This window comes from Anas platyrhynchos, chromosome 4 (genome assembly GCF_047663525.1).
Source record: "Anas platyrhynchos isolate ZD024472 breed Pekin duck chromosome 4, IASCAAS_PekinDuck_T2T, whole genome shotgun sequence".
NCBI classification, from domain to species: domain Eukaryota; kingdom Metazoa; phylum Chordata; class Aves; order Anseriformes; family Anatidae; genus Anas; species Anas platyrhynchos.
In genome coordinates this window covers 10,719,363-10,747,086 of record NC_092590.1, presented here as the reverse complement: position 1 = coordinate 10,747,086, position 27,724 = coordinate 10,719,363, and the positions used below count along the sequence as shown (strand labels likewise).

The window sequence follows — 27,724 nt, the reverse complement described above, 5'->3', positions numbered from 1 at the left end:
TGCCAGACCTGGAGGCAGCCTCCACTGCTCAGAAATGTGGCCACACAGCACTGCTATTCAAAACTGAAAGCCGAGGCAATCGGTAGAATGGGTAAAAAGCCCCTAGTTACCTCAGCTCTTAATAATTAACTGGAAGTCCTTCCATGAACTTAGTACCTGAGTGTGGAATTTGGAATCTGACCTTTACTACATCTAGATAAACACGGCGGCCGGCGCGGCGGCTCCCTCTGCAAGCGCAGCTCCACTCTCAGCAGTTCGCTTCTTGGAGGCTTTCACACTTGATGCTGCAGTCAGGAGCTCGGGGGAGTCCAGCATGATTCTTCTAACTGTGCTGTTCCTTTGCATCATTTCCACGTATTCGGCCTCTGTTAAAGGTAGGTCAGCCATGGCACGGCCAGCGGGCGTGCGCAGCTGGATGCTTTGCATCAGAAAGGAACATCTTTCCTCGGCCATGCCCGAGGAATGCCAAAGGCAGTGGTTAATTACAAAAGTTTAGGTGCTTGTAACATTCGTGTCAGCGCTGGGAAGGGAAGAGACGATGTTTTCAGGTGCACAGGACCGGCGGTGTGAGCCAGGAAAGCGGGGATCTTGACCTTGCTTAGTCAGGACATGCTGTGGGGGCACCAGCTGGAGAGGGACTATTAAGTTAAACACACAGAAGTGCTGCGGTGGATCAGAGCCAGGAAGTGCTTTGGGCTCTCCAGGTTTCTTTCTGAGCAGTTGACTCAGCTACCACTGAAGTCAGTAACAAGCATCCCATTAATTTCGCTGGAAGCTTGATCTGCAATAAGGCATGAAAACCTGGATGTCTGCACAGGCCTGAAGAGCGGGGCCTTACTCAGGTGTCCTGCACAAAGGTCAAGGGTACCAAATCTGGAGACTGCCCGCTTCAGCAGCGCCAGCCTACTGAGGGAAGGAAAAGAGGCCCTTTGTGGACAACCTGACATTAAACTTACAGGAGCAGCAGTCTTGCAACATTCGACAACACCTCTTCTTTTAGTTTAATGTGGATGTCCTCTGCAGGGAGGGAAGGGGAGCAGGGCAGCACCCAGGCCTGACTTAAACTGTTAAAAAGGTGGTAGAGGTGCTCTCAGTGTGCCTCATGACAGGAATTAGACAGCAAAGAAGCCTGCAGGCAGTTCCTCCAGCAGCAGAAAGCTCTCATAGAACTGCCAAGCAACGTTTGTGGCTAGATACTGGTGTGCCACATTTCTGGTGCCGGCTCTTCCCAGCTTCTCCATAACGTCAGTGAAACAAAACTTACTGATGTGAAGTGCTCTTTGTTTGTCACTTTACACTCCCAGTGCGCTGTGCAAGCATTTTCTCATTAGATTATCCCCCATTCAGCTCTGCAAGGTCTCATCTATCTCTAGTGCAGAGAGACTGAGAGCTAAATTACTGGCCCAAAGGCCACTTGGTGCCTCCGTGACAGAGCTCGGATTAGGATGTTTTGCCTATCAGTCCACCTTCCTTTTAGAAATGCTGAAGAAATTAGTAGCTCTGAGTCAGCAAGATCAACACACATGACACTTTCCTAGTGCAGTTCCAATTTTCAAATAAATGGCTGGCTTTTGCTTTTTTGAAGCTATCCAGTATCAGAAACAGTGGCAAAAATGATTTATGAAGGTAGAGCCAGCTCGTAGTTAGAGACACGCATGCTGTGCATGCCGTATGTATTAATAAAAGGCACAGGACTTGACAGCTGTCTCTACCCATGCAGTGTAACCTTCTGTATTATACAGTATCATGATTTAATTATAGAATTGGCATGTTACCCTTAATGACAGACACTTAACGTAACGAGTCAAACCATGTGTTATGTGCTCCACCTTGAAAGCATGCACTTCTGACCCTAAGACAGCGCGGCTGAACGTGGTCTTTATGTCCGATCCTCCTCCCTTCTCCAGCAGTGGGATGTTTGCCATCAGCTGAAATGGAAATGGCCTCAAGGATCACAGCCTTGGGTACAAAGGAAAGAGCCTGTGAAGGCAGTATGGGGAATTGTTTGGTTGTTTTTTTTTTTTAAGGAAGGTTTCTATTAGAAAGGAATGGGAATATTCCTTCTGAGATAGTACCAGAGTTTTCCTCATGAAAGATAGCATGAATATTTAGGAATGCTATTTTTAATGCTGGTGCTGGGCAGTGAAACCTGTGCCTTTGTCCCTCGGGCATAATTTTCCTCCTTGCCTCTCCATCTGACAGTGCCATCCTATTGTCTCTTTTGGCTTCCCCGTTTCCACTGGGTTAAGTGCTAACTCCCTGGGGCTGCCTTCAGCACTGCCTCATCCCTGCTTCCTCTCTTACCATGATCCATCACAGGCTCACACTTTGCTCTCAGTGAGGCCAGTCCTGCAACTAAAAGCCTCTTCTGCCCAGGGAACAACGTTTTCCACATATGAAACGGTGAAAGCTTTCAGAAGCTAGGCGTGTTCTAGCTCCTAGAAATACTTTGCAATTACTCATCTCTTCCATGACACTTGCAAGAAGCTGCCTGCCCATGTCCTTTCTTCATCTCTTTCCTTCAGGAGGGAACAGTGTATGTGTATATGGGGACAAGCAATTGCTGAAAGAGAGGAAGATGGAAGGACCTGCTGCCGAAATAAAAAAAAGATCTGTGGGGTGAACTGTGGGAGAAGGGAGAAGATAGGTGAAAGTTGCCTTTAATTGAAAAGAGAGCGTGAGCAAATGAACCACCACCCACCATAACTAATTAGACTTCTGTCTCTCAGCACCCAGATCATTTTTCTTGGATATGCTTTGCCCCCACCTTTTATCTTTAGATGGGGCTGTGTCATCCTCTGCCTTTAGAAAGCACATAGCCCCTGCCAAACCTCAGTGAATGCTAAACCACCAGCGCTGCCATTTCTGCTGCGAATGAAGGACATTTTGAAGCAGGAAGCAGCCTGCTCGGGGCTGCTGCAAGGAAGCAGGGCTGTGCCTGAAAGGTGCCCCTCGTCCCTGGGCACAGACTGAGTGCTCTCTGCTCTCAGAGGCAGCGTGGTTTCAAAGGTGATAGGAGTGTGAGGGGAAGGGGCAAAGGGAAAGGGCTAGGAAACACACAGCAACCCGAAGGAAGGTTTGTACACCTCTTTTTTTCTTTTTTTTTTTTTTAGGCAGACACACACACAAAATGCAAAACTGGCAAAGCCCGATGCCAACCTTGATGCTTTAGCGTCCCTGCAAAAAAATCAATTGCCAAGGCTTTGAGGTCCCACAGACAAACAGGCTGCTTCCCCGGGGACTGCTGAACTTGCTGTGCCACATCTCCAGCTGGCGTAAATCCTCAGTCAGTTTGCCTCTCTGTAGCTGTGCCAATTTTCACAATTTGCAGGCCAAACTCAGTGGGGCTGCTGTTTTCCTCAGAGAAAGGTTCTTCGAAGCTGACCTTAACATACTGCTGTGACGTCAAAGTGAACAGGGGAGAAAAAAAAAAAAAAAAAAAAAAAAAAAAAAAACAACTTAAAAAACACAATTTTTTGGGTTCTTTGAGCACTACAGAATGTGTCTGCCCAGCCATGATGGCCCTGCACTACCCACCTAACTGGGATTAGATGGGATTTTTTTTCTGATAGTTGAATAAGAAAATACTTTGTTTTTCCTTTTTACCAATGCAGTGATTTGAAATGTATTTAACAGAGTCAAATAAAACACCGAGGAACATGATATGAATCAAGATGGCCTGTTGATTCTCTGTGAGGGACTTTGAACACACTGATTACATTACGGCATGCTTAAGAATTTATCTGAGATGTTTTGGTAGAGTTTTCTTTTTTTTTATTCTTTTTTTTCTGCACTTAGACTAAGATGCATCTCCCTGAGGACTTCTCTTTTCTTAGATTAATTCTGTTGTGATTTTTTTTTTCTGTTTGTTTCTGCTTCATACCTAAAAAGTAGGAACTTCCTGCTGGTTTCAGCAAAGCAGCATTTGGGTGCAGGAGGCTAGCTCTGTGACACTTACAGACAGCACCTAAGGTCACTCACTGCATGTGTGTTTGCTTTGCGGATGTAACAGCACTGTGTGTACAGCCAGCTTCTCCTCCCTTCCCTTCCCTTCTCTTCCCTTCCCTCTGCAAACTGAGTTCATCAGTTTGTCTTGTGTGGAAGAGACCTTTGTAGCCATCCAGAGCACAGGAGGGAAGCCCTTGGAAACAGTGGAAAGGAATGCCACGTATATCCCATATAACACAGTCCTTAAGGGGGGTTCAAGAACAAACTGATTTTTCTTAGCCATATTTTAGGGGCATGATCTTAATCCCTGTGCCTGAGGCTGGTGTCGCAGCACTACACATTCCCCCCAGAGCTGTGCATGAAGGCAGAGAAAGAGAAGACAGGAAAGGATGTGGACATAGGGCACCCTAGGTCATTTTGCAAAGGAAAAGAAAAATAAGCCATTTGTGTACTACAGATATTTTTTACACAAACAGCGCTGAAACTGAATCCCTAGAGAACAGTATCTCCAGTTTGTTCCTAATGTAGATGGAAATGTCACTGTAAATTAGGTATGCAAACTTCATTTAAGCTAGATTTTGTCTTTTTATATCCCTTAAAACACATCAGTTCACAGGAGAAGCATAGCTACAGGGACAGTCATTTAGTTTGAAGAACAAGAGCTTAATTACTGCATCTAAAAATATTTTCTCTGTGTCTTCATTATGTTCATGTCACTCCTGGGCAAGGCTCTCAGTGAAAAGATTCCCAATAAATGTGCAAGAGGTGCAGAGAGCATTGGCTCCAGCAAATCGTTTCAGTATATTTCAAATTGCTATGCACACACATTGCATGATTAATTGCAATATTTTGATTTGAAAATCAAATCATCAAAATCATGTATTCATTTCTAATGATAACATAGCCAAAGGAAAGATTTTGACTCTCTTCTATTTGTATATTTAAGTGTAGAGCTAAAACAAAGGATTTTTGTGAACATTCATACCTTGTATATATGAGATTAGTGTCAACTTGAACAGATATTAAAAAACAACTGCTCTGGTAGGACAGCCTCTGTAAGCAAGGGAAGGAAGTTCAGTCCATAATCTTTTGCTGACAATTGCATTTTTATTTTTTCTAAAGGTGTTTTTTAGAGAGAATGACAGATTGTGTTAGTCATGTCTAAGACAACCTTGTTTTTGCTTTCCAAACAGGGCACACTACTGGACCAAGCTTAAGTAATGACAAAATATATACATTTGCTTACACTGCTGAAGTCTATGTTGATCGGGCTAAAGCATCCCTGAAGAAAAGTGCAGGCTACCGAATTTCTTCTGATGTGGATGTCAACCTCCTGTGGAGAAATCCTGAGAATGATGATGACCAGTTGGTGAAAGTTATGGTAATTAATGCCATCGCCCAACTTACAACATGCCCGACCTTTTCTGCATTTATCTAATCGCTAATCTTATCTTGAAGTACTTGTTTTCGGAAGATAAGCTAAATCTTTTATTCTCCCGTAGTCTCATCTACTAAAAATGGCTTCTTCAGTTAGCTGTTTCCTGTAGAAAAAAACTTCACAAGAACGTATCTAACATCCCAAGCTAGACCTTCAAAATATCTCCTGTATTTTGGAATTGCTTCATATGGGTTATATAGATTCAAACAACTTTTGTGCAAGCACCTATGGGAGGGGCAATCGGTTGAAGTCTTCAGTTCTAGCCACAAATATGACAAAAAAAAAAAAAAAAAAAGACATTTACTAGAAATTTTGAAAAAGAACCTGAATGTTTTGAAAAAAAATTTGAACGTTTTGAAAAAAAATGATATTTGCAGGGACTCGTTTTGGTACTTAGGTTTGAGGAGATTTAGTCTACCCCAGCCTACTCCAGGCCAATACCAGACTGAATTTTCTCTGCTTTTTCTTTGCTAGATAAAAAATGTCCAAGTTGAAAATGTGAATGAACGTCCAGACGCTAAAAACATCTTCAAAGGAAAAAACACAGAGAAGATCATCGGGAAAGAATATCTGACAGCTTTACAGCAGCCCATGGTGCTTGAGTTAGCCCGTGGAAAAGTAAGACCCCGTTTTTCAAAATTTACACTCGGTCTCTGAGGACCCCTGAGGCAAATCTTTAATTACAGACTTGGAGAATTTAGCAATTCACTATCCTCACAGTGTTCTCGATATGTCACTGTGTCCTATCTTTCTGTACAAAGGACAGTAGCTTGGAGCAGGCTGTAATTTAGCTGTACAAGGGGCCCTTCCAGCCCAAGCCTCTTGTGGCCTGAGGGCACTGTATAGATGTAAGTAAACAGCATCTTGGCCACAAACATTTGGGTATATATGCAGATATATGCACAGTTGCTGTGTAAGATTTTTTCTGTTGAATTCAGTGAGGCCAGGATTTTATCCAAGGTCTGAAGACAGAAAGGGCGATACAGTTTGTCATGAGGGAGTTAACACCAAGTCTATGAGGAGCAGCGTTAATCTCTAAACCCCTAACAGATGTTTTAGTGTGTCTGCTTTACCCACTTCTCTGGCTTGCTTATTGACTTCAGTGTCACCTATCACAGTTTCAATAGTCCCAAATTAATGAGCGTGATGGTGAAAAACTGTCGCCAAAAATGAGAAGAAAAGGGACTGTGAGCAAGCATGGCTTGGCTGGTGCCCTGGTTTTGCAGCCTGCTCTGAAAGAGCACTGAAGCAGTCTCTCTGTGTAGGAGCACAGATGTCCATTTCTAGCTCTCAGCATCTAAGCCTTTCTTGGAAAGAGAATGAAGCAAATCCAACTCCTCGTTTTTTATTTTTTATTTTATTTTTTATTTTTATTTATTTCTTTTTATTTTTTTATTTTTTCTGTGGAGCTGCTCCTTTGTCTCCTTGCACTCTGGGTCAGGAACAGCAAGGTTTGAGCAGCAGCTCCTCTTGCCTCCTCTCCATGCTCCTCCACCCTCCCATTGCTTGTGGCTGGGAGCATTAAGCCAACAGCTCTGCTCTCCCTTCTGCTGCCCGAGCAGGTGGGACATGGGCAGAGGGGCAGTAAGACAGGAGGAAGGTTGAAGGTCGTGCTTTCTTTTCTCTTCTGCAGAGCAGAGCAAGGGCTGTGACACCCTATCCCAGCAGAATCTTTACCTCCTGCTGTAAATAGGCACTGAGCACATACCCTGGCCGCCAGCTCAGCCTACTGCTTTGCAGCTGCTATCAGGTCTACTCAGTAACTTTCAGACTCAGCCTTGTCATCAGCTTTACACAACAGAAAAAGAAACGGGACAGCACTGGCTCCCAACTGTACACATCCCTGAAGGAGGGCTGGGGTGTCAGAGGAACACAGTCAAAATACATCTGCTCCCAGTACATTGCAAATATGGTGGCAGAAGCAGTTCACATGCTAAGACTGAGATGTAGTATTAAAAACTTTAAAAACTTTTTAAAAACTTTATTAAAAACTTTTTCTCAGGTAATAGGGTCTATACTCTCCTTTTATGATTTCTCTGTGCTTTGATACTTTTACCCCTAGCAACAGTGAGTTCACTTTCCAGGGTTGCCCCAAGATAACACGCTGATTTGACTTACGGTTTCTGAAAAAAATTCATCTTTAAAGCACCTTGAATGCCAGGTGGAGGTGCAAAGTCTTCTGTTGCCAGAGGAGAGGCTGAAGCACAACAGTCGCCCCATGAAGTTCAAAGGTTGTGATATGTTCGACACGTTTAAGTCATTCAGTGATTTATCTATGATTCATTCTAGTTTTTGTAACCTGTGATTAAAGTGCAACAGATATTATGTGCACGTGGGGTGGGATTATTTGAAGATTATGCAGGAAAAGAAGTCACGTGAAATTATTCAAAGTTTTTAATTTTACTTCTAAATTCTCAATTAGCAGGCAGGAAAGGTGCTCACCACACTGAAACAGTCCTTAGGTACAGCTGCTTAACAAATCTTTGTAGTCTTATCAGGAGGCTCTCCAGCATCTGTAGTTTGCTTAAATAAGGACAACAGGTCCAAATTCAGCTTCCCAGACAGAAAAAGGAAAGGGGATTTTATGGAGGGGATCCACATTTGCTCTCTCTCATTTAACCACATTTGTTACATACTTGTTTTTCATTCCTACAGGTCCAAAACTTCTACTCATATCAAAATGAACACGCTTTTACTCAAAATCTTAAGAGAGGTCTGGCTAGCCTTTTCCAGCTACAGCTGCACTCTGGTACTTCTCGTGAGGTATGGTGCTATATCTGGCAAGATAACCATCATCAGAGAAACAGGCAGAGCTCAGTCTGATCTAAAAGGCAGGGCTGTGGCTCCTGCTGGCTTCAGAGAGAACACCGAGGGACAGAAATCAGCCCCTTGATTGCGTTTGATGTTGGGGGTGAAAGGACAATCTTCTGAATATCTGTTGACACAAGTCACGTTGCAATTTACTTAAAGAATTGGTGAAATCCATTGGATTTAAAGTACTTTAATCAATTTAGCAGGATCTGGAAATAAACCAACTCAAACCATGTCACTATAAAAGAGATAATACTGATGTTTAAATTCATTTGATTCCTAAGTTCAATTCAATGGATAAAACCATTTTAAATCAAACCAAGTATCCACAAAAAGTTAGCAATGGTTTAGCCACAACTATTTAACCTGCATTACATAGTTAAACTTCTGCATCTGTCAACACAAACAAAGCTGGAATTTAATGCAAATTCTTAAGTTTAGTACCACCTGCCAGTTGTTCCCGAACTTTTTTGTTTAAATAAACTTTGTTACTTTCCTTCATAGCCATATAATGCAAAGTACCCCTGACTGTCTAAGACAGGTATTTAGAAACACCAATACAAGGAAAAATAAAGCAGTAGTCTCTCTTTACCCTCAAAACTGATAAATAAATCCAAACACAAACAGCACAGCACCTCATGTACAGGCTGTCAACAGTAGAGAATATGGCTCACCTTTGGAAGGTATTCTGGGTTCCAAAAGATAAATTCAAGAAATAGTCTTAATCTAATTCTTATTTTTCAAGGTGGACATATCTGGGAAATGCAATACTACTTACCAGGTGCGGCAAGATCAAGTGACTAAAATAAAAGCCCTGGACTCCTGTGAAATAGAAAAAACGGGATTTACCAGCCACAACAAGGTATGATTTCTTCTACAAGGTAAAATCTGTTCTGCCTGTTTAAAATATATCCTTATGAGTTATTAGTCATTTTCTCAAAAGGTCTTTCTGGCATTGCATAAAGCAACTTCCACATGTACATTTACAGTATTATTAGTACAAATTTTGTATGTGGTAGCCACAGGGAGAACAGGAAATGGATTTTCTTGTGTAAACCACCTTGTCTCAGCTGACATCGAGTCCAGCAAAATAATTCACATCACTTTGAACAAATAATGACAACTGTTACCTTTTTCTCAGCTTCTAAGTCACAGCATTCAGTGTACACAATAAATGCTGAGCAAAATCCTGACTCCTGGGTGGAGCCCTGTAGGGTTTGCGTAGGAAATAAAGGCTTCCCTGTGAATAGGTGTGATGTAGGAGATATGCTGCAGAAGTTCCTGAAGCCCTACTATGGCCTTAATGATTTTTCACTGTTAGGAAATGTCCTTCTAAGTGCTTACTAGTGAGTGCAAGCTGGACACATGCTGCAGGCACTGGGATTCTCCGTGTCAGAAGCTGACATTCCTCAGCTCAGAGAAGTACAAAGGTAGCACATGCTCTGTTAATAAAACGACTTAACACAATGACTGAATTCCTGGTTGTCACACTTGCCATAAAGACTTCAATTTATATACAAGCAGATCAAGCAAGGTAGTTGGTTTTGCTTCTCAGTTGTGAACATGACAATCTCATTTATACAAGATTTTCCTGGAAAAGCTTCCCATCTTATTTAAAATGTATTTTCAACTAAATTACCAGTCATTTTCTCAGCTACAACCTGTTCCATAAATTCCTCTCCACCACACTTTCCTTTCTCATAAGTATTGAGTTTGAAACACATGGCGCAAAAGTGAGTGGCTCTTCTCATAGAGGGAATTTGTGAAAATATGGGAGATCCTAGTTTGCAGGCTTAGCCTGAGATGTTGTCAACTCACGTGCACCTTCTTCATTTCACTATATTTTTACAAGTTTTGCTGTGACTTGGAACTGTGAGATCTTCTCCTAGATTGTTGTTTATTGACCAGCCTTTCTTCTGCTTTATTTTTTAATTACTTTCAGATCTTGGATGTCAGCACCAAAGCCACATCTGCCACAATTTACGTGCTGGAAGACAGTTTCTTTAAATCCATTAAGGCAGAAGAGAATTATGTTTTCTTTCTGAATTCCCGACGAAAAACAAATGCCAAAATAGTTTCAAAGTAAGTTGGACAATTTGACGGTTATTGATGGTAGCAGAAACTCATGGTTCAAGTCAGGTCACGTGTATGTCTTACAGCAATAAGATCTAAGACACTAAACACTTCAGGTAGAATTTAGATCTCTTTCATATCCATATGGTACCTAGTCCAATGTTGATTAATGGCTCTACCATAATAGATGCAAATAATAAATAATGGCACTCATAGGAAATGAAATTAAAAAAGCTGCATCTGTCCAAACCATTGTGACAGACTGTAAAACACTGAAAGCTCGGTGATATTCATATAAGAAAAATGATTCAGGCATCTCCTTAACATTATGCTGTTTTTTTTTAAAAAAAAAAAAAAAAAAAAAAAAAAAAAGTACATTCAAAAACCCAATTTCCAAATCTTCTTATGAACAAATATGCGAAACTTTTCAGAATGTCAATGGTTACTGAGGGCTGTTTACCAGACACTATAGATCCATACTTTGTAAAGTTTGTTATTGAGGTATTTTATATCATGCTGCTCTAGCAGTAATCCCACCAGGGTTAAATATTTCTATTACCTTAAAAAAGCTGTAGACTTTCCATGATCTAAATATTTTAGAACAAGTCCAAGAACTTTAGTTATTCTTTGTTCTGTATTTTTTGTCTGTGGAGGGTTTCTTTTTGTTTCCTCTCCCCGTGATTTTTGCATTTCTTCGAAATGTTTGAGTTCTAATGGTGTTTTCAATGTATGGATGCACAGGCAGAGACTGGAACTGAAGTCAGTACAAGCTGGCCCTGGACTGATCGCTGGGAAGCAAGCTGCTGGTGTTGTCAAGACTTTGGACTCCAATTACGTGTCCATGCCCCTAGTAGCAGAGACAGTCAAATCCGAATGCAAAAAGTGTCCTTCGGTAAGTAAACGCAGACTTGTTGGACATCAGGTTGGTTAGCTGAGCAAAAGAAGCGTGAAATAGAAGTTTCTGTCCAAGCAGTCCACTAGGAGAGGTTTAACGCCCCAGGACAGGGAGCAGTACTGTAATGCTGCAATGGTTTTCCACCACATGAGGGTGTTTTAAGATCTACCTCTAAAAGTATCAACCTTTTTGGTGTCTTTCAAAGATTAAGTGCAGTGTTTCTCAGAAATGCAACACCCTTTTGTTTTGTCTCATCTTTACCAACCTTGAGTTGGCAGAAACTTCTATCCTCTGGATAATGGGGTATGTAATGACCACAAAGATGGATGACCTGTGTTTATAAACAATTCTCTGTCATGGAGGAGCTGAACTGCTCCTAGAAATTAAAGGTAGATAGCCATTCAGTAGGCAGGAAAAAAAAAGGTGGGAATATATCTCCCTGTTCTAACTGCTTGACCATGAAGGAAGACTTTTATTTAAAAGACTCTATAGGTATTTTATAAATATAAAATTGTGCTTTAATATTACTGGCAAGTCCAATATTCTTCTCATCACTCCCCTCCTGGAAAAAAAATAAAAAATAAAAAAAAAATCATATGTAAAACATCTACTAAGACCTTTGTACAGTAAGAACTTACTTTAAATACATCATCTTTTGTTTTACTGATAGTATTCATCATATCCACTAGTATAAATTGCAGTAGTGATAGTTAGTAAACAACTTTAATGCTATTACCATTGTAGAACGAATTTAGTAGTGAATGGGAATATTATTTTAAAGACTATTATTTTCTGTCAGTTTTTGATAAGCAGGATAAGGCTTCTATTCAGCATACATAATTTGAATCCTCTATTTCTGATGAGCATGAATTCATTACTATTTTGGAAATTGTTCTAGCTATTTGGAAGTAACATTGCACTGCAATAATTTATCTTGTCTAAAGCATGTAGAGCCACAGAGAAGATTAAAAAAGTATATTGGGGAAAATGAATTAGAATTTATGTTGTATGCGTGCTGAAGCAGTTCTGAGTAGGGAACATCAAGGAGTCTAAAACAGAGCAGAGACAGGTGCTCTTCTCCAGACTCTGCCCACTGGGGTTTGTGCTGACCAATTTGTCACTTGGAACTGAGTTTCTTATAATGGTTATGGAGATAATTTCCAGACCGAGATAACAAACATAGGGTACAATTCCAGAGCTGTGCCTGGGGACTGAGCTATAAACCTAATGGCACGATGAGAATGAAGTGCTGCTTTCTCACTGTATTTTACAGTAACTGCTATGAAAAGATGGGGTCTATAAACAGAACTCTGTATCCAAAGCAGCAACATAACATTTGGTACTTATATATCATAGTATACATTAATGCCATGCTGACATGGTGTGCTGTACATTTTTATGTTTTCAAAACCCTTCTCAAATCGTAACAAGTCTTGTCTCTAGCTTTACGAATTTGGTAAAATAACCATTATCAGCCCCCTTTCACGGGTGGCAGCATGAGCTTCTGTGAGGTCATAGCCAACATCTACATTTAAATTTAGACCTAGCTTTCTGTGTTTACACGTCAACATGAAGCGTGCTCTTTTCAGAAGTGCTCATGGCTCCTACAGTTTTTCTTTACTCACAGTTCCTACAGAAACAGGTGCTTGCCCCTCCTGAAATGGAGCTGTTTCTGTTCTTTCTTGTGTAGACAACCTTTGAAAAATTTGGCTTTGGGCTCTGTGCCTAGAGCTACAGGATAAGCCATGCAATAGTTGACAGGAGAAGGTGCCTCTCACTGCTCAAGTACTTAATGTACAACAAGCAACCTTTGCATTGCAAGTGTTCCCTTATCTATTCGACATGACTTTTAGTAGGAGGAGGAGAAAGATTTGCAGCAGTGAGTGATGAGGGACTAAATACCAACCCAGATGTTGGCCAAGCCCATGCTGATGGAGCAGAGATGCATCCTGATTGCCCACAGCAGCCAGCTCCAGCTGCATTTCACAGCATTGTGCTGAAGCTAGCAGCCCCCACTCAGGGCAGGCTGATGAGTTTGGGTGCAGCACTGCAGGAAAACCACTAGTAATCCACACAGCTTCATGTGCCATATGGACTCATGAGTTGGGCTCACCTAACCTGAGAGACATTTGTGTAGGCTGGTAAGGCAGCTGATAGGCACTGACAGTCAAAACCAAATCTTGCTTGATTTGGGACCTCTCAGTTTGGTTCAGATTTTCCCAGAGAGCCCAGAAGTGCTGTGGTCTGATGAGAGGGAACCCAATTCCTGCCTGAACTTGGCTGAGTTGCCATGGGGCAGTGTGTGCATCTGTGCCTGAATCCCTGGGTTGTTCAATCCAAACAGCCTGACATTCACATCAGGAGAACGAGAACCCTAGTGAAATTCAGCTGTGGGTGCTGTTTTTTAAAGTCATCATCATTGCAGGAGAAGGCAGCTGCTCCTTGCAGCAGCTGAGTGCTTAGAGCACCCCCAAATGAGGAAGACTTGGTCTCCACTCTCTTTTGCTTGTGATGGCTCCAGTTCACATCTCCTACCTCGCTTGTACCTAGGGTGTGGGCTAAACCCATAGAACTGGGCTCTGCACAGGAGAAAATAAAGGGATTAAAGAAGTCAGAGAATTCTTGCTGGGCTATGGTGCAACTTCAATAGTGGGAATAGAAAGTGCCCATATGTTTATCCGATTCCAGCTTATAATAGCCACACTGACCTTGGTGCACTAATCACCAGTTGAGGTTAACAGGCCCATCTGTGCCTCAGAACATGAGCTCCTCCCAGCTGGCTATTAATCCCCAGGAAATATCCTATGTCTCAATCATGGTTGCCTAATTATTGTTTGTTACAGTTGATGGAGGTTGCACTCTGTACTGTCGAATGATACTTCTATTTGATGGCAGGTTCAAGTGTTATTGCCTAATACAAAACCCATGAACAGGGGAAGTATTTTAGTAAAGGTCAAATGGGTGCTAGTGTTATTTCCCACTCAGGAAAACTGCAGTAAACACTCCTGCAGAGAACAGCTGAGTTTTCACCAAGGAATGTTCTTGATAATTTGAGATAACAGAGGCAAAGGCAAGTGAGAGAGGAAAGGTCAAAATACCTGCACCAGCTTCTCATAGGAGCATAGCTGGAAGGACAGATACAGGTACTGTGGAACCATGTTGGCTCACTCTGGACAGAAATATGGCATGGGGAGTAAATATAGCAACAACAAATGAAGAAGCTGGTACCTATTCTAATACCTTCTTAACTACCATTTTGTACAATAAACACAAATCTGCAGTAACTGCATATCTTATGCAGTTTTATAAGGAAGAAATCCAAATGACTTGTGGGTCATTTACTCCTGTTCCACACAAACCACTTAGAATATTACCATCTTGTGAGAATTTATGATTTATTTATGAAATCAGGACTTTGCATCTCCCACTTGAAAAAAAAAACTAACTGAGAAGAAAATGGCAACAGAAGACAAACACCATATTCACCAGAAAGCACAGTGAGTTTGCAAGACAAAGAAGTTCACCTTATTCAGGTGACAGGACCTTCTAAATAACTACATTTTGTTTCAAAACAAATTGTACTTCAGGCAATGTACATTATTATGAAAATACTAAAGAGCTGGAAGAGAGAGATAGAAAGGTCGCGAAGATATGTGGACTGGGATATCTCAAGTTAGATAATAGTTAGCTAAAGGATTAGCAATGTATTGGATTTCAGCTAATTTGAGCAATAGCTGGCCCACATATCTGCATTTATCAAATGTGATTTTGAGAACCGAAACCGTGATCTGAGAGTTTTGATATAATGTGAATTATTTTGCAGCTTTCTGAACACTGGAAGAGCATCAAAGAATATATGCATCCCGACAAACTTTCCAAAGCTGAAGCAGCAAGAAACTTTTTGTCCTTCATTCAGAGCATCAGAAAAGCTACAAAAGAGGAGATTCTGCAGATCATTAAAAGTGAAAAGAAAGAACTCCTGTAAGTCATCATGAACAAGCTTTCAAAATGTTTAAGTTTCTTAAACGTGCAAAAGGCTAAATAGCATGAAAACATTCAGTTCTACTGCTGATGTCCTAGCAATCCAAAAACTGTATTTACTACTGTCTACAGGAAAAAGGAGGGTTTTGTTTGTTTGTTTTGTAATAAACTATATTTGCATCATATTACTCAGACACTAAGAAGGCAAAGCAAACGTGTTTTGTAGGTTAGGCAGAGTTTCTTATCACAGTTGCTTGTTCTGAAACATCCTCTGATTTGTTTTTGACTTGCCCATTGGTTTCTTTCAAATGGAAATGTAGCAGAGAAGGGGATGGTTCATGGCTGGATGTTGTCCTTTGATCGGAGTTTGGGTATGACCAGCATGTGCACCTAGACTAGGGAGTTGGAAAGCATTTCTGAGTTCCACTATAGAGTCAAGATTTTTCAAGCAAATTAGAGCAGATGTTAACAACAAAGATAAGCCTGCAAGTAATTCAGGTAGTGTAGAACCCTTTTTTCTCTAGTTGCTACCTCTTCTGTAGAAGTAAAACTTTTTTTTTTCCAATTACAACCTTGCCCTGTGAACTTAAAGATACTCTAAACAGCTGTGTTTCTGAATGCAATTTGTTTTCTGTATTTGCATAAATTCAAATATTTTTATCCATGGATATGAATACTTTCTGGAGTCCATCTGCTATTTTGAGATGGAAGAATTCACTTCGAACTGTGTTCAAAAACAGCTTTGGCCAACAAGAATAATTCCCTCTTACCTGCTAAAAACAGATCTGTTAGCACAGTAGCTTCATTCTTTCTAAGTGCAACAAACTGCCTTCAGTATTTCCATTACAAAATGAAAGCTCATTACAATATGTTCATTTCCACATATTTGTAGGCCGCAGATAGTGGATGCTGTAACTTCTGCTCAGACCCCAGAGTCACTGGAAGCCATACTGGAGTTCCTGGACTTTAAGGATGCAAGTACTTCCATCCTTCAGGAGCGATTCCTGTATGCCTGTGGATTTGCTTCTCACCCCAGTGAAATGCTGCTGAAATCTTTAACTGTAAGTCAAAGGACAAAACCAATACAATGCTTCCAATTTTCCCTTCCTTACCCCTTCCAGGGTCTCCTTTAAGTGTACCAGGAGCATATCGCCTGGAAACACACAAAATTCACAGGTCCAGACCAAAGCTCTATTTACTTTGTAAAATGTTACCAACATTTACTACATGGAAAACAAACATGCTTCCAAGCCAAACAATTAAGGATGAAAAGCCTTATCAAAGTCCCGACACCATTTTATCATAGAATCATAGGATGGGGGTTGGAAGTGACCTTAAAGACCAACTAATTCCAAAACCTCTTCCATGGGCAAGGACACCTCCCACTAAGCCACATTGCCCAAAGCCCCATCTAACCTGGCCCTAAACACTTCCAGGGGTGGGGCAGCCACAGCTTCTCTGAGCAACCTGTTCCACTGCCTCAGCACCCTCAGAGTAAAGAATTTCTCCCTAATATCTAATCTGAATCTATCCTCTTTTAGTTTAAAACCATTCCCCCTTGTCCTATCCCTCCACTCCCTGACAAAGAATTCCTTCCCAGCTTTCCTGGAGGCCTTTTCCTGGAACACTGCCATGAGGTCTCCCTGGAGCCTCCTCTTCTCCAGGCTGACCAACTTCAGCTCTCCCAGCCTGCTTTCACAGGAGAGGTGCTCCAGCCCTTTGATCATCTTCATGGCCCTCCTTTGGACTCGTTCTAATATGTTGGTGTCCTTCTTATGATGGGGGACCCAGAACTGAACACAATAATATTATTTCAAAATAATATTATTTAAAAAAAATACTACAAAATAGTTCTGCTACTTGAGACACTGAATGTAACTCAAGTCAAACATGGCACCCAGTTTTTATGTGTAATGCTAGAGCAGTTCTCTGCTTAGCCTGAGCCCAGGCTGTTAAGGTGATCACTGCCTTTGTGGTGCACTAATGTCCACAGGAAATGAAGGCATTCAGCCCCCATGGGTTCATGTGGTTCATCATATTTAGACAGAAGGACTAACAGTGTTGCTTTTGCCTGGCAGTCTAAGTTCAAGGGTGATGTCGCAAATGAAGAAATCAGAGAAACTCTTGTCATTGTCATGGGAGCGCTCATCAGAAAGCTGTGTGACAGAGAAGGCTGCAAGCTTCCAGTGAGTATTTGCTGTTCACTGCTGGCCACATTCTGGTCTGTAACACATGTGAATGAACCCTGCTGATGTTGCTGGGAGAGCATGAGAGACACAGGCAGCATATTCCTACCTGTTTTAAAATAAGCTCATAAATTCCTTTGTTTAATAGAGAAACTTGTTTTTTTTTTAATAATGTCATCTATTTTGCCATCTTTATACTTTAATTTGATATCTTCCCAGTGAAGTGAATGATAAGTCTATGGGACCACATGTCACTCCGGGCACACAGGTTATAGTTTGAAGGAAGCCATCAACATGCAGTTTACTAAGGGCACTTTCACTAGCTCTGTGTAATGTTGCGCTGAACCAAAAATGGACTATAACCCAGCTCTGCTGTTCCTGTTTCTCAGGAGACAGTAAAATTATGACCACCACTTAAACATGCTGTTGATTTTCTTTAGGCTGTTGTGGAAGCCAAAAAGCTGATTCTAAATAGGCTGGAGAAGGCTAAGAAAGATGACAATGTGAAGATGTACTTGCTGGCACTGAAGAACGCACTCCTTCCCGAAGCAATTCCACTGCTTCTAAAGTATGCAGAGTCAGAAGAAGGACACATCAGCAACACTGCTGCCACCGCCATCCAGAGATATGATCCCTCTTTCCTCACCGACGAGGTAAGAATAGATACTGCCCAAAAAAAGAGGTGCAAGAGACTATATTGAACAAGGTATAACTAAACTAATTACATTTGTCAATCCCACTCTTCAAAATGCCCCCAAGTATTTTTTCCATCAGAACCTTATTACATGTACTTTAGTTCTAGCCAGAAAGCTCCATACATTCCTGCATCCCCATCTCACAATCTGCCAATGGTACTTAACCTTTGTCTCCAGAGTCAGATGCAGCTATTAAAGGTGGCAGGCAAGTCTGCAGGGCAAACTGGAGCTCCATTTGCAAGAGCATTTTCTCCCCTTTGACATACAGGAGTCTTTAGAAACAGATGGAAGCCTGTGTAACCCCTGTTGTTTCTTGTGCTTTCACATAGTCAGGGAAAATACATGATATAACAGAAAGCTGAAATAGCTGCATCTTGCCTTGCAGTCTCCAAGGCTAACAGATGAGGCACAAAATAGCAGAGGTCCTGCCTTGTCTGCATTTTCCTGCATCCCATTTCATACCTGCTGTTGTGTCAGGGTGCTGCTCTCGCAGTGCATGTACCAGAGACCATTCTGTCACTGGGGCTACATGGCTCTCCGTGGCTTTATCAGTAACAAAGATGTGTCATAACCTTCTCAGGGTTGTGGGGCCACCATAGGCACTGTTTAGAAAGTGAAAACTGCAAGTTTTTTTTTTTTTTTTTTTTTTTTTTTTTAGTACATCTTCCCTTAACAGTCAAGAGAATCTTTCTCTGGATCTTATCACTGACACAGTATTTTGATCCTAGTACTCCTATTTACTTACAGTCCCACTGTCATAATCAGTGTGGAAGACTGTATTTGGACTGCAGCTGAGAGAGCATAACAGATTCCTCACATCCCCATGTGGTCACTGAGCGGTACATGTCTCTTACATTCCAAAAGGACCATGAAGAACAGTGAGCTGAAAATATATCCTAATGCATTAGCCTTAGCTATGGGCCTAGCTTAAGCTGACATTATAAACGAGATTCCGAGCTGTACTTTGTCCAGTCATCTATGCGAGATGAGTACTGACTGATAAATCTATTTCCTGACCAGGTGAAGAAAACAATGAACAGGATATACCACCAGAATCGTAAAGTCCATGAAAAGACAGTGCGAACCACTGCAGCTGCTATCATCTTAAACAGTAACCCAACCTACATGGAAGTGAAAAACATCCTGCTCTCCATAGGCGAGCTGCCTCTGGAAATGAACAAGTACATGCTCTCCATGATCCAGGATATAATTCGGTTTGAAATGCCTTCAAGGTACGTTAAATTCACTGTAAAAAAATAGTTCTTTTGTACTGCTCTGCAGAAATGTGAAGAAACACAGATTCTCATTAGAGAACTGCTGTAAAGTTTAAGGACAGTATAAGATGATGCCTGATCTTTGTGCCACTTTTAGGTATCGATATTTCAGAATAAATTTGTGCATTTCAGTGACATTCATTTGATAGCTAGTTACATTTTCAGAGGTACAAATGAGAATTAGGCGTCCAACCTGCATTACTGTAGGAAATTTCCTCTCTTGAGCTTAATTCTATAAGCTCAGTGGGGCTCTTGCTTTTAGATTTTCAAGAACCAATGATCAAAAAAAAATTTAAACATCACAGTACTAGAAAGAAAATAACCAAAATGTCTCTGTTTCTCAAGAATATTAATTTTCCAGCAAGACCTTTGTTTGCTTGCCTTTCTACCTATTACTGCAGGAGTAGCTCAAATTAGAGAAGAAGCTCTGGGTTAGGGGAGGCTTAGAGTCATAAGTTTAATTTTAAAAATGAGAGCGTCTTTCCTACTGGGAAGTTCACACTTCCTCAGATTTGATGTTTCTGTAGAAGGGTAATACATTTGTCACCATAACTTTTCTGTTTCTCTGTTTTGTTTGTTTGTTCGTTTGTTTTGAAACCTCACAGCAAAACAGTTCGGCAAGTTCTGAAGGACATGCGTTCTCATAACTACGAGCGCTTCTCCAAGCCAGGCTCTTCCTCTGCCTACTCTGGCTATATTACACGTATGTAACCAGGAAACTGCCTTATAACCCTGTTTGTATTCCCAAACATTTGATTAATCCACTAGTTTAGTCACAGGTACCTTTTGTCTTTTTTAATTAAGGTGGTCCTGATATATCATCCACATACAGCCTTGACATCCTCTATTCAGGCTCTGGCATTTTAAGGAGAAGTAACTTGAACATCCAGGTTTTCGATAGAAATGCTCAACTTCATGCCGGCCAGGTAACTGCTACATGGTAGTAAAAAACTAAGCCAGGATGTGGGGTTTTTCTTACAACTTCTAAATCAGTTCAGCTAATGCTTAAGTCTATAAGGTGTGCTGTACTGGCTAGAGAACACACCAATAAAGGGAAAAAAACAATGCAGCAGACAATAAGGCTCTTGTGTGCCCTCACCAAGAAGACAGGTGTTTTGTCCTATATGATGTATCCAAATCCTGTCTCTCATTAAAGCCTATATTTTTTATATGATATAATTAGTAAAAGCCTTGTGATTTTGTAAAATCAAGTCCCATGATATGAGTATAATGTAGATGGAAGTACAAGGGTTGGCTCAACCTAGGAATCAAAAAGATTTAAGCGAGATGCTTCTGTTTTGGCATTTTCTGAATGTTGGCAAGTGCCTTCAATACTATAATCCTCCTAAGTTTCTAAGTTTCTGCAGGACAAAAATTGCACCAAAAATCTTTTTTGTTTTGTTTTGTTTTGTTTCCTCCTGAATGCCTGCGGAAAACAGTCATACAAATAAAGGAAAATGTGATCAAAAAGAAACTAAGACCAGGCTTGTTGGCAAATTCTGCCTTCATCTAAAGTGAAAAAAACATGCTGTGAGATTGTTTTAATTTCAGTATCTCTAGTTGCTCTACTTTGTTCCCTTAAATCATAACTTCATACTTTTTCACCTACAACGAAGTAAATTAGTTAGGCTCTTAGACAGTAAGAAAACATTAAAGGTCGTTAACAGCCTTGTTCAGGCAGAGCTTTTTCATTGATTCTGTGTTACTGTTGCCTCTTAGGTGGTGATCGAAGCTCAAGGTCTAGAGACCATAATAGCTGCAACTCCTGATGAAGGAGAGGAGAACCTGGACTCTTTTGCTGGCATGTCAGCCATTTTGTTCGATGTCCAACTCAGGCCAGTTACATTTTTCCAAGGCTATGGTGACTTAATGTCTAAAATGCTCTCGGCAACTGGAGATCCCATTAATGTGGTGAAAGGACTTATCCTCCTGACAGATTACTCACAGGTACTAGTAGCACACTCTTTTCTTCTTCTTCTGTCTCTTAAATGCAGATGCATTCTCTCTCATATAGGACATCTTATTTTCTCTTTTTCCAATGTTGATAAATCTGACCAATGTTCCATAGGCTTCTCTTACTATGGGAACAATAGAAAAGTCACAGGTTTGAAACTAGAATGAAACTACATGAAAAGCTATCTAGGACAATGGTGAGAACGCATATTATTCTAGAAAACAAAGTAACACTGAATAAAACAAGATGCAACTGAGCTTCCCGTAGAAAACTCCTATTACTATTACCTCCTCTCCCACAGTTTCTTGTAAGACAATACTGTCCCACATAACCACCTCAGTTTTACTCTTCAGAAGTTGTCCAGAGACCTTACATCCAATGAGGCAGTAACTGTCAAGTAGTGAGTGAATTAATCACTGGTACTCAGCCTTTCTCAGGTCACTAACCTGCAGACAGCAATGATATGAGGAGCAAAATTCACATGCTTATAGCCAGGCTAAAACAGGAATTAAAATGGGGGTTATACAATTTTCACCCCTAATGGCAGTTCAATTTATATTTAAATATAGACTCACACACGAATATAACTGACACCATTATCTTATTGGAGGACTAAATGTCCAGACATGTTAAAGTTCAGGGCCAGCATTTTACTCCATGAACTGGAGTATTCAAAGAACTGCTTGACTTCAGGACAGTTGTTGGCAATATCATTCATATGCGAAATTGCAGAAGGATGACCTTCTTTTACCTGACAGAGGGCTATTGATTCCCCTTTAAATCTTGGCAAAAGCAGATGATGAGAAAATCCACTCTGATCGAAATTACACATAAACACCCCCTGCACATGACGGCTGTCTCCATCCCGAACCCAACTCAGCCACTTTACAATGGTATCATAAGCCTAGAGGGCTTCCGAGGTAGTGCACAAATTGGCAAAGTAAAGCTTATTCCAACAACAATTCCACGTGCAGATTATGGGCAAAAACTTTACCATGAGCTATTTAACAAACTGCAGAGATGAGAAAGATGATCGTACGAGCGTGGTGTTTACAGAACTAAGTATTTCCAACTGCTGTGCGTGCACCAAGCTCCGTACATACCCTGGCAGAATCAGCTGGCCGAGCACCCTGAGAGCTCTGCCAGCCAACAGATTCTCTGCTCCTCATCTTTGGAGAATCTCATAAAAGTCTGGAGCACACCAGTGCTGGGATTGGGTGCCATTTTTAACAGCATCAGGGTGTATCATTTTCAGTCAGACACTGACTCTCTGGAAGCCTGCACAGTGCTGTGATTAGATGGGATCCCACCTTGCTTTCTCTCTTGAGTTACCACTAGCACGGCTGCTGCTTAAGCTCTTTGGGATTCAAGCTTTGGACATCACCAAAAGTGAGCATTTACAACCCAAAAGGCTGTTACCTTTTGTAGTTCTTACCTCTAGCACCACAAAGGCAAAAGCTCTTTAAAGCACTGTTGAAAACAGCTTCAGGCTGAGCTGCTTTTAAACAACACATTTTTCTAAAACTGGCGTTACATCAACATTACAGGTCAGCAGCAACATCAGCAGTGTTTGGATACTTACACGTAACCCAGTTCAGCTTCATTAGAAATGTTTCCAACTGTCAAATCCTTGAACTGTGGCTGCAACTGAGCTAGAAAACCTTGTTAGACTTGAATTGTGTGTGGTGTAACACTGAAACTGAGGAAAACCAGTGCAAGAGAGACAATATTTAAACCAGCTTCTTGATTGTTGAGTACCACCTCTGCTTTCCCTGGCCAGCTTGGCCAGGTGTTGCTCAGAACATAAGCCCCTTTACAACACAAACAAACACAGTAAAAGGCAACAAATACAAATGTAGATTTTTCTTCTTCCAAATAAGAATACCAGGCATGTGAAACATTGCTCACTCTCTGATACCACAACTCAGTGTGCCACAGCTGACCGCAATGTTGATTTCAGAACAGGTGAAAAGGATGCATAAGATATGGACAGTGCAATCGAGACCAAACACCCAAAGCATGGCTTGGAAGCCAAGACATGAGCTTAAAAATGAATTGTCAGAAAAGAGCTGATGTAATGCTTGGTTTGCAATTGTTGCATTGGCACTGAAACTGATTTATACTTGTAGTGCTGTCAAATCCACCAAATAACCTCCCCTGGAAAATCGCTTCCTTTCATTAACTTTACAACAGCAGTAATCCCGAAAGGCACATTTCAGAGAGGTGATTTCCAAGTTAATAATATTGCTGCTGAACCCTATGCTCCCACCCACTCTCTTTAACATCTTTTCTCCCCTAACCTCACAAACTGAAGTCAGAGTGTGTTTCACAGCCATTGCCAGTTCTCACAGTGCTGTTTGAGGGCTAAGAATAACAGTCCAGAATCTATAATTGCCTCTATAAAATAAACAACTCTCATAAAACTGTTCTTGAGACTCTAAAGTCACCTGCGTTAAAGTTCAGTAGTGTTAATATTTCTCCTAGGCAACGCACCTGCCAGAGGCACAGAGAAATTAAATACTTTATTAATAGGTCAGAGAAACCATTTGAAAGCCAGACCCCAGTGGAAGATAGCCAGGTCCCAAAGGAGTGCCTTTTCCAGCAGTCTCTGCGTTGCATTACAGTAGCACTATCCGTGCAACACATAAAGAAACTGTTTTTGTTGAAGCAGACCACATGTCAGCATGTCAAACAGCAGCTAACGATTCCGATATTTCAGATCACACTTTCCACTGCAACTGACACACAAAGCTTAAAATAGGAAGGGAGAGGAAAATACTGCTCCTGAGAAGGCTGGGTCCCCGTGATCTACACCTCCCGTTAGCCTGGACTGGATTTGCACATGAGATGAAGGACAGGACTGAGCTCTAAATAAGGAAATAGATGAGCTAGTAAAACACAAGACAAGCGCTCCTTAGATTCTCTGTCAGTTTCAGTGACAAACTTGACTTCACTCTAGGTAGCCTTTAAAGCCTAGAAGTGTGCAGCCATCGCACACCAATCATACTCTGATATTCTTGGGTGCAATTTGACAATACATTTAAAAATATCCTCCCCTCTGGTTGTGTATACATGTCTCTGCTAGAACGTATACTGTTACCTTGTCAGTCGTTAAAAACTACTGACCAATTCAGTCCCAATTAAAATCAAAGTAAAATCAAGTTAAACAGGTGTTTATCTCCACATCTAAACAGACCAACATGTATTTTTAGTTAGCTCAGAAAGTATTCCTTCCCCCATTGCAGTCAGTAGAAAAACACCCTTTGATTTTGGAAGGACAACACTCCCAAAACCCATGATTTTTCACCTGGGTGAAAATAAGAAAGCAGAGCACAAGGCATCCACGCTTGCTGGTGATGTGCTGGGTTTGTAAGCTGTACCCAGCCCACGGCATCCTTGAGTTAAATCTCAAGCCCACTTCAGCAGCAGCTGACTGCTGTGTTGGGCCTACCAAAGAGATTGCTTCAAATACTGTTTCAGACCCTAAAAGGTGAAGTAATCATACAGAGCCACAGAGGTTTCAAGAAGCTATTAGCATGCTTGATGTTTGTTGGAAAATGCATTCAATGCAAAATACCTGTGGCAATTAAGGTGTGTTAGCTTATGGGCTTGGCCGGCTAGCCACTAAAAATGTACTTTTTGCTACTTTTGGGTGTGCTGAGGAAGCAGCAGGACATCACACTGATGCTGGTGCTCCAGAGAGGAGTTGACTCTGACTGTGCTGGCCTGCCAGCAGAGCCTGCTGACAGCAGTACAGATGGGAGTATGAAAACCACCGAGGTCTGCAGGCAGTAACGGGGGTGTCCCTGTGCTTCCTTTTGGCTCCAGGAGTTTCAGCTGCAGTCCGGGCCGAGGGCCAGCGCGGACTTCCAAGGCGGCCTGGCCATCGACATCTCGGGAGGGATGGAGTTCAGCCTGTGGTACAGGGAGTCCAAAACCAACGTCAAGAACAGGTGAGATACCCCCCGGGTGTGCTGTAGCTTTAGGCAGCTCAGGCTCCTGGGCCCCGGTAGTCCCAATGAGAAGAATTTAAGTATAAAAGACCTTGTATTTGAGCTAAAATTGAAGAACAGTTACGTGTATGGGAGAACATTGGTTGTTCTCTCTTCATCTCCACCTGGGAAATACCAGTTCTTCCTGGTTTCTTCTGAATTTATATACCTTTAGCTGAAAAACGGGCTGAAAATCTGGGGGCAGATTTAGCTGAAAATCTGGGGGCAGATTTAATAAATGGATGCTAGGAATGTATATAATTTATTTCCCTCTTTCTTGATATGTTTTGAACTAATTGTAATACCTTTATTTGCAGGGTAGCCATGTTTGTATCTGGTAACACAGAGGTGGATTCCTTCTTTATAAAAACTGGCATGGAAACCACTTTGGAAGTAGAAACAGCATTGGACTTCATCTCCACTGTGCAGTTTTCACAGTACCCATTTTTAGTCTGTATGCAGATGGACAGAGTCGAGTCTCCATTCAGGTAAGGATGAAGAGCACACAGCCTACGAGGTGTCCTTCCAGCCATCTGCTCTATCTGGAACTTCTGGTGCTCACAGCCAGGAGAGATTAACAACAGAGGCCAAATTTCACCCTAACACAAGCAGGTGCAGAGCAAGCTGTCATGCACACCAACCAGCCTCTTGCTAACCCATTTTTCCACATCCCTCACCCCTGAGGTTCAGAAGATCAGTGAATTTGCTCTGACTCTGCACTTTTGTCCAGTTTTCTAATTTGGTTTTACGAGTCAACTGACTGATGTGGCAGGAGACTTGTCCTGAGCATGTGGTCAGTTCTGATGGTGATCTGAAACTCTGCCGGCTGTAGTTGTCTGTTCCACTAGTGTGAGAGGAAGTGCATAGCCATAACCCAGCTGAACTTGAAAGATTTCCTCATGATCTGTTATTTACTGTAGTTGATAAAGGTACCTGTTGCATGTAGTTGCTGCAACTGTTATGTGTGCTGCCGTATTTAATTAAGGCATCAGCATTCCTGAGATCTAAACAACTGGACGATAAGGTAAAAGATGCTTTCCAGTAGCCAAAGAGTATTAACTGCATTAGCCATGTGAGAAGCCTGGTTTATTATTCCTTCCTAATCCCTATTTGCTAAGACCTAAAGGCAATAACACTTGCAGAGCCGGTGCCAGATTTCCATTCAGTCTTTTCTGATCCAAAAGGTGGTAATCCTAAGAGGAATTAAAGAACTTGAGGATCTCGAGGAAATCTTAAGATTCTGTTAAGTATCTGTTACTCTCTTGAGGCTAAAACATAGTCTGATTATACCTACGCATTGTGGCAGTGTAAATACCTATGTAAAGTGTTTGTCTTCAGCAGCCTCACCTACAGGGCACATTTTTGCATAAATTTGTTAACTCCAGACCACCACATTGTACCTTTACAGGCATTCCGTGACCAAGTATGAAAGTCTACCATCTGGCAGACGGTACACCGCCAGGAAAGGGACAGCAGAGCCGTTGGAGGGTTGTGAATACCCTCTCCATCAAGAGAACTCCGACATGTGCAGGAAGGTTTTCAGCACTGCATCCGATTCCTCCAGCAGCTGGTTTTGAAATGGGCACCTGAGCTTTTGCGACCCTGAATCCGTGGCTTCCCCAATGCCTTAGGCTTGTACGTACCGTACCAACTCGGAGCTTGATCTTGCACTACTGCAAGTAATGGGAAATTTGCCATTGATTTCAACAGGCCAGGATCAGACTCCCAGTGCGTGCACCGTGTTTACATATTAACCTATATTTAAGACTTTTGTAAAAAAAAAAAAGAAAAAGCTAGGGCAAATAACGACCAATGTGGTAGTGTACCATGCACTCCCACAAGGGCGGTGCTTGTTCTTTATTTTCACTTTTTTTGTGCCAAAAGCAAAAATAATCCCTCATTTTTCTTTCTTATGGAATGCAGAAGTCCATGTTTTTGACATGCAGTAAGAAAAATTATGGTGTATAAAGAATGATTATTTATGAATATATTTTAAAGTATTTAGGTGTTTAGGCCTGTGACCAATCCTCATTCCAATATTCAAATACAATTAACATCTAGATGGGACCATGAATTCCTGCTTACTCAGTATTGCCTGTTTACAAAAAGAGCAGGTTTTAATTTTAACAGGATCTTTCATTTTTTAAGCAGTCAGAACTTGCTTAATATTATTATTTATCTCTCTTTTTTTTTTTTTTTTTGTATTCACTGCCGCAGTTATATACAATTGATTAAAAATATGGGGTGACATTTCCAGAAGTACTTACAGTTGACTCAATTCTGCTCCAGTTGAAATCAGTGGTATAATTTCTGTATCTACCAACAGGAGCAGAGTTAAGCCAACACCAATTGCTCTTCAAAGTTGCCTTCTGAAAAATTATGTCACTGTGTGTAATCAAGGCAGGTATAGTTCAAAAAATGAACCCACCCAATAAGGCAATTCTGAACTATGATGAATGAAAAGGTCCTGAAAGAAA

At 41.4% G+C, this 27,724-nt stretch overlaps 1 protein-coding gene and 1 long non-coding RNA gene across 2 annotated transcripts; one reads left to right on the top strand and one right to left on the bottom strand.

The window, feature by feature from the left end:
* Positions 1–195: 195 nt before the first annotated feature.
* MTTP (microsomal triglyceride transfer protein) lies at positions 196–27,724 on the top strand. The gene is made up of 18 exons (XM_005027257.6): positions 196–374; positions 5,142–5,329; positions 5,861–6,004; positions 8,042–8,149; positions 8,943–9,059; positions 10,140–10,279; positions 11,012–11,162; positions 14,989–15,146; positions 16,039–16,207; positions 17,225–17,332; positions 17,773–17,985; positions 19,048–19,259; positions 19,907–20,004; positions 20,106–20,227; positions 21,021–21,248; positions 25,084–25,208; positions 25,565–25,735; positions 26,656–27,724. The coding sequence occupies exons 1-18, from the start codon at positions 314–316 to the stop codon at positions 26,822–26,824; spliced, it is 2,682 nt and encodes an 893-aa protein (XP_005027314.4). The 5' UTR covers positions 196–313; the 3' UTR covers positions 26,825–27,724.
* On the bottom strand, positions 11,659–13,797 carry LOC110354064 (uncharacterized). Its single transcript, XR_002405477.4, has 2 exons — positions 12,791–13,797; positions 11,659–11,727 (listed from the first exon to the last, which is right to left on the bottom strand). It is a non-coding gene; the product is annotated as an uncharacterized lncRNA (long non-coding RNA).

Bases quoted from the DNA above. Each gene is read 5' to 3' on its own strand.
- MTTP (XM_005027257.6), top strand. From the start codon at position 314: ATGATTCTTCTAACTGTGCTGTTCCTTTGCATCATTTCCACGTATTCG. The intron at 17,333-17,772 runs GTGAGTATTTGC...GATTTTCTTTAG, and splicing joins GAGAAGGCTGCAAGCTTCCA to GCTGTTGTGGAAGCCAAAAA. The intron at 25,209-25,564 runs GTGAGATACCCC...CTTTATTTGCAG, and splicing joins AAAACCAACGTCAAGAACAG to GGTAGCCATGTTTGTATCTG.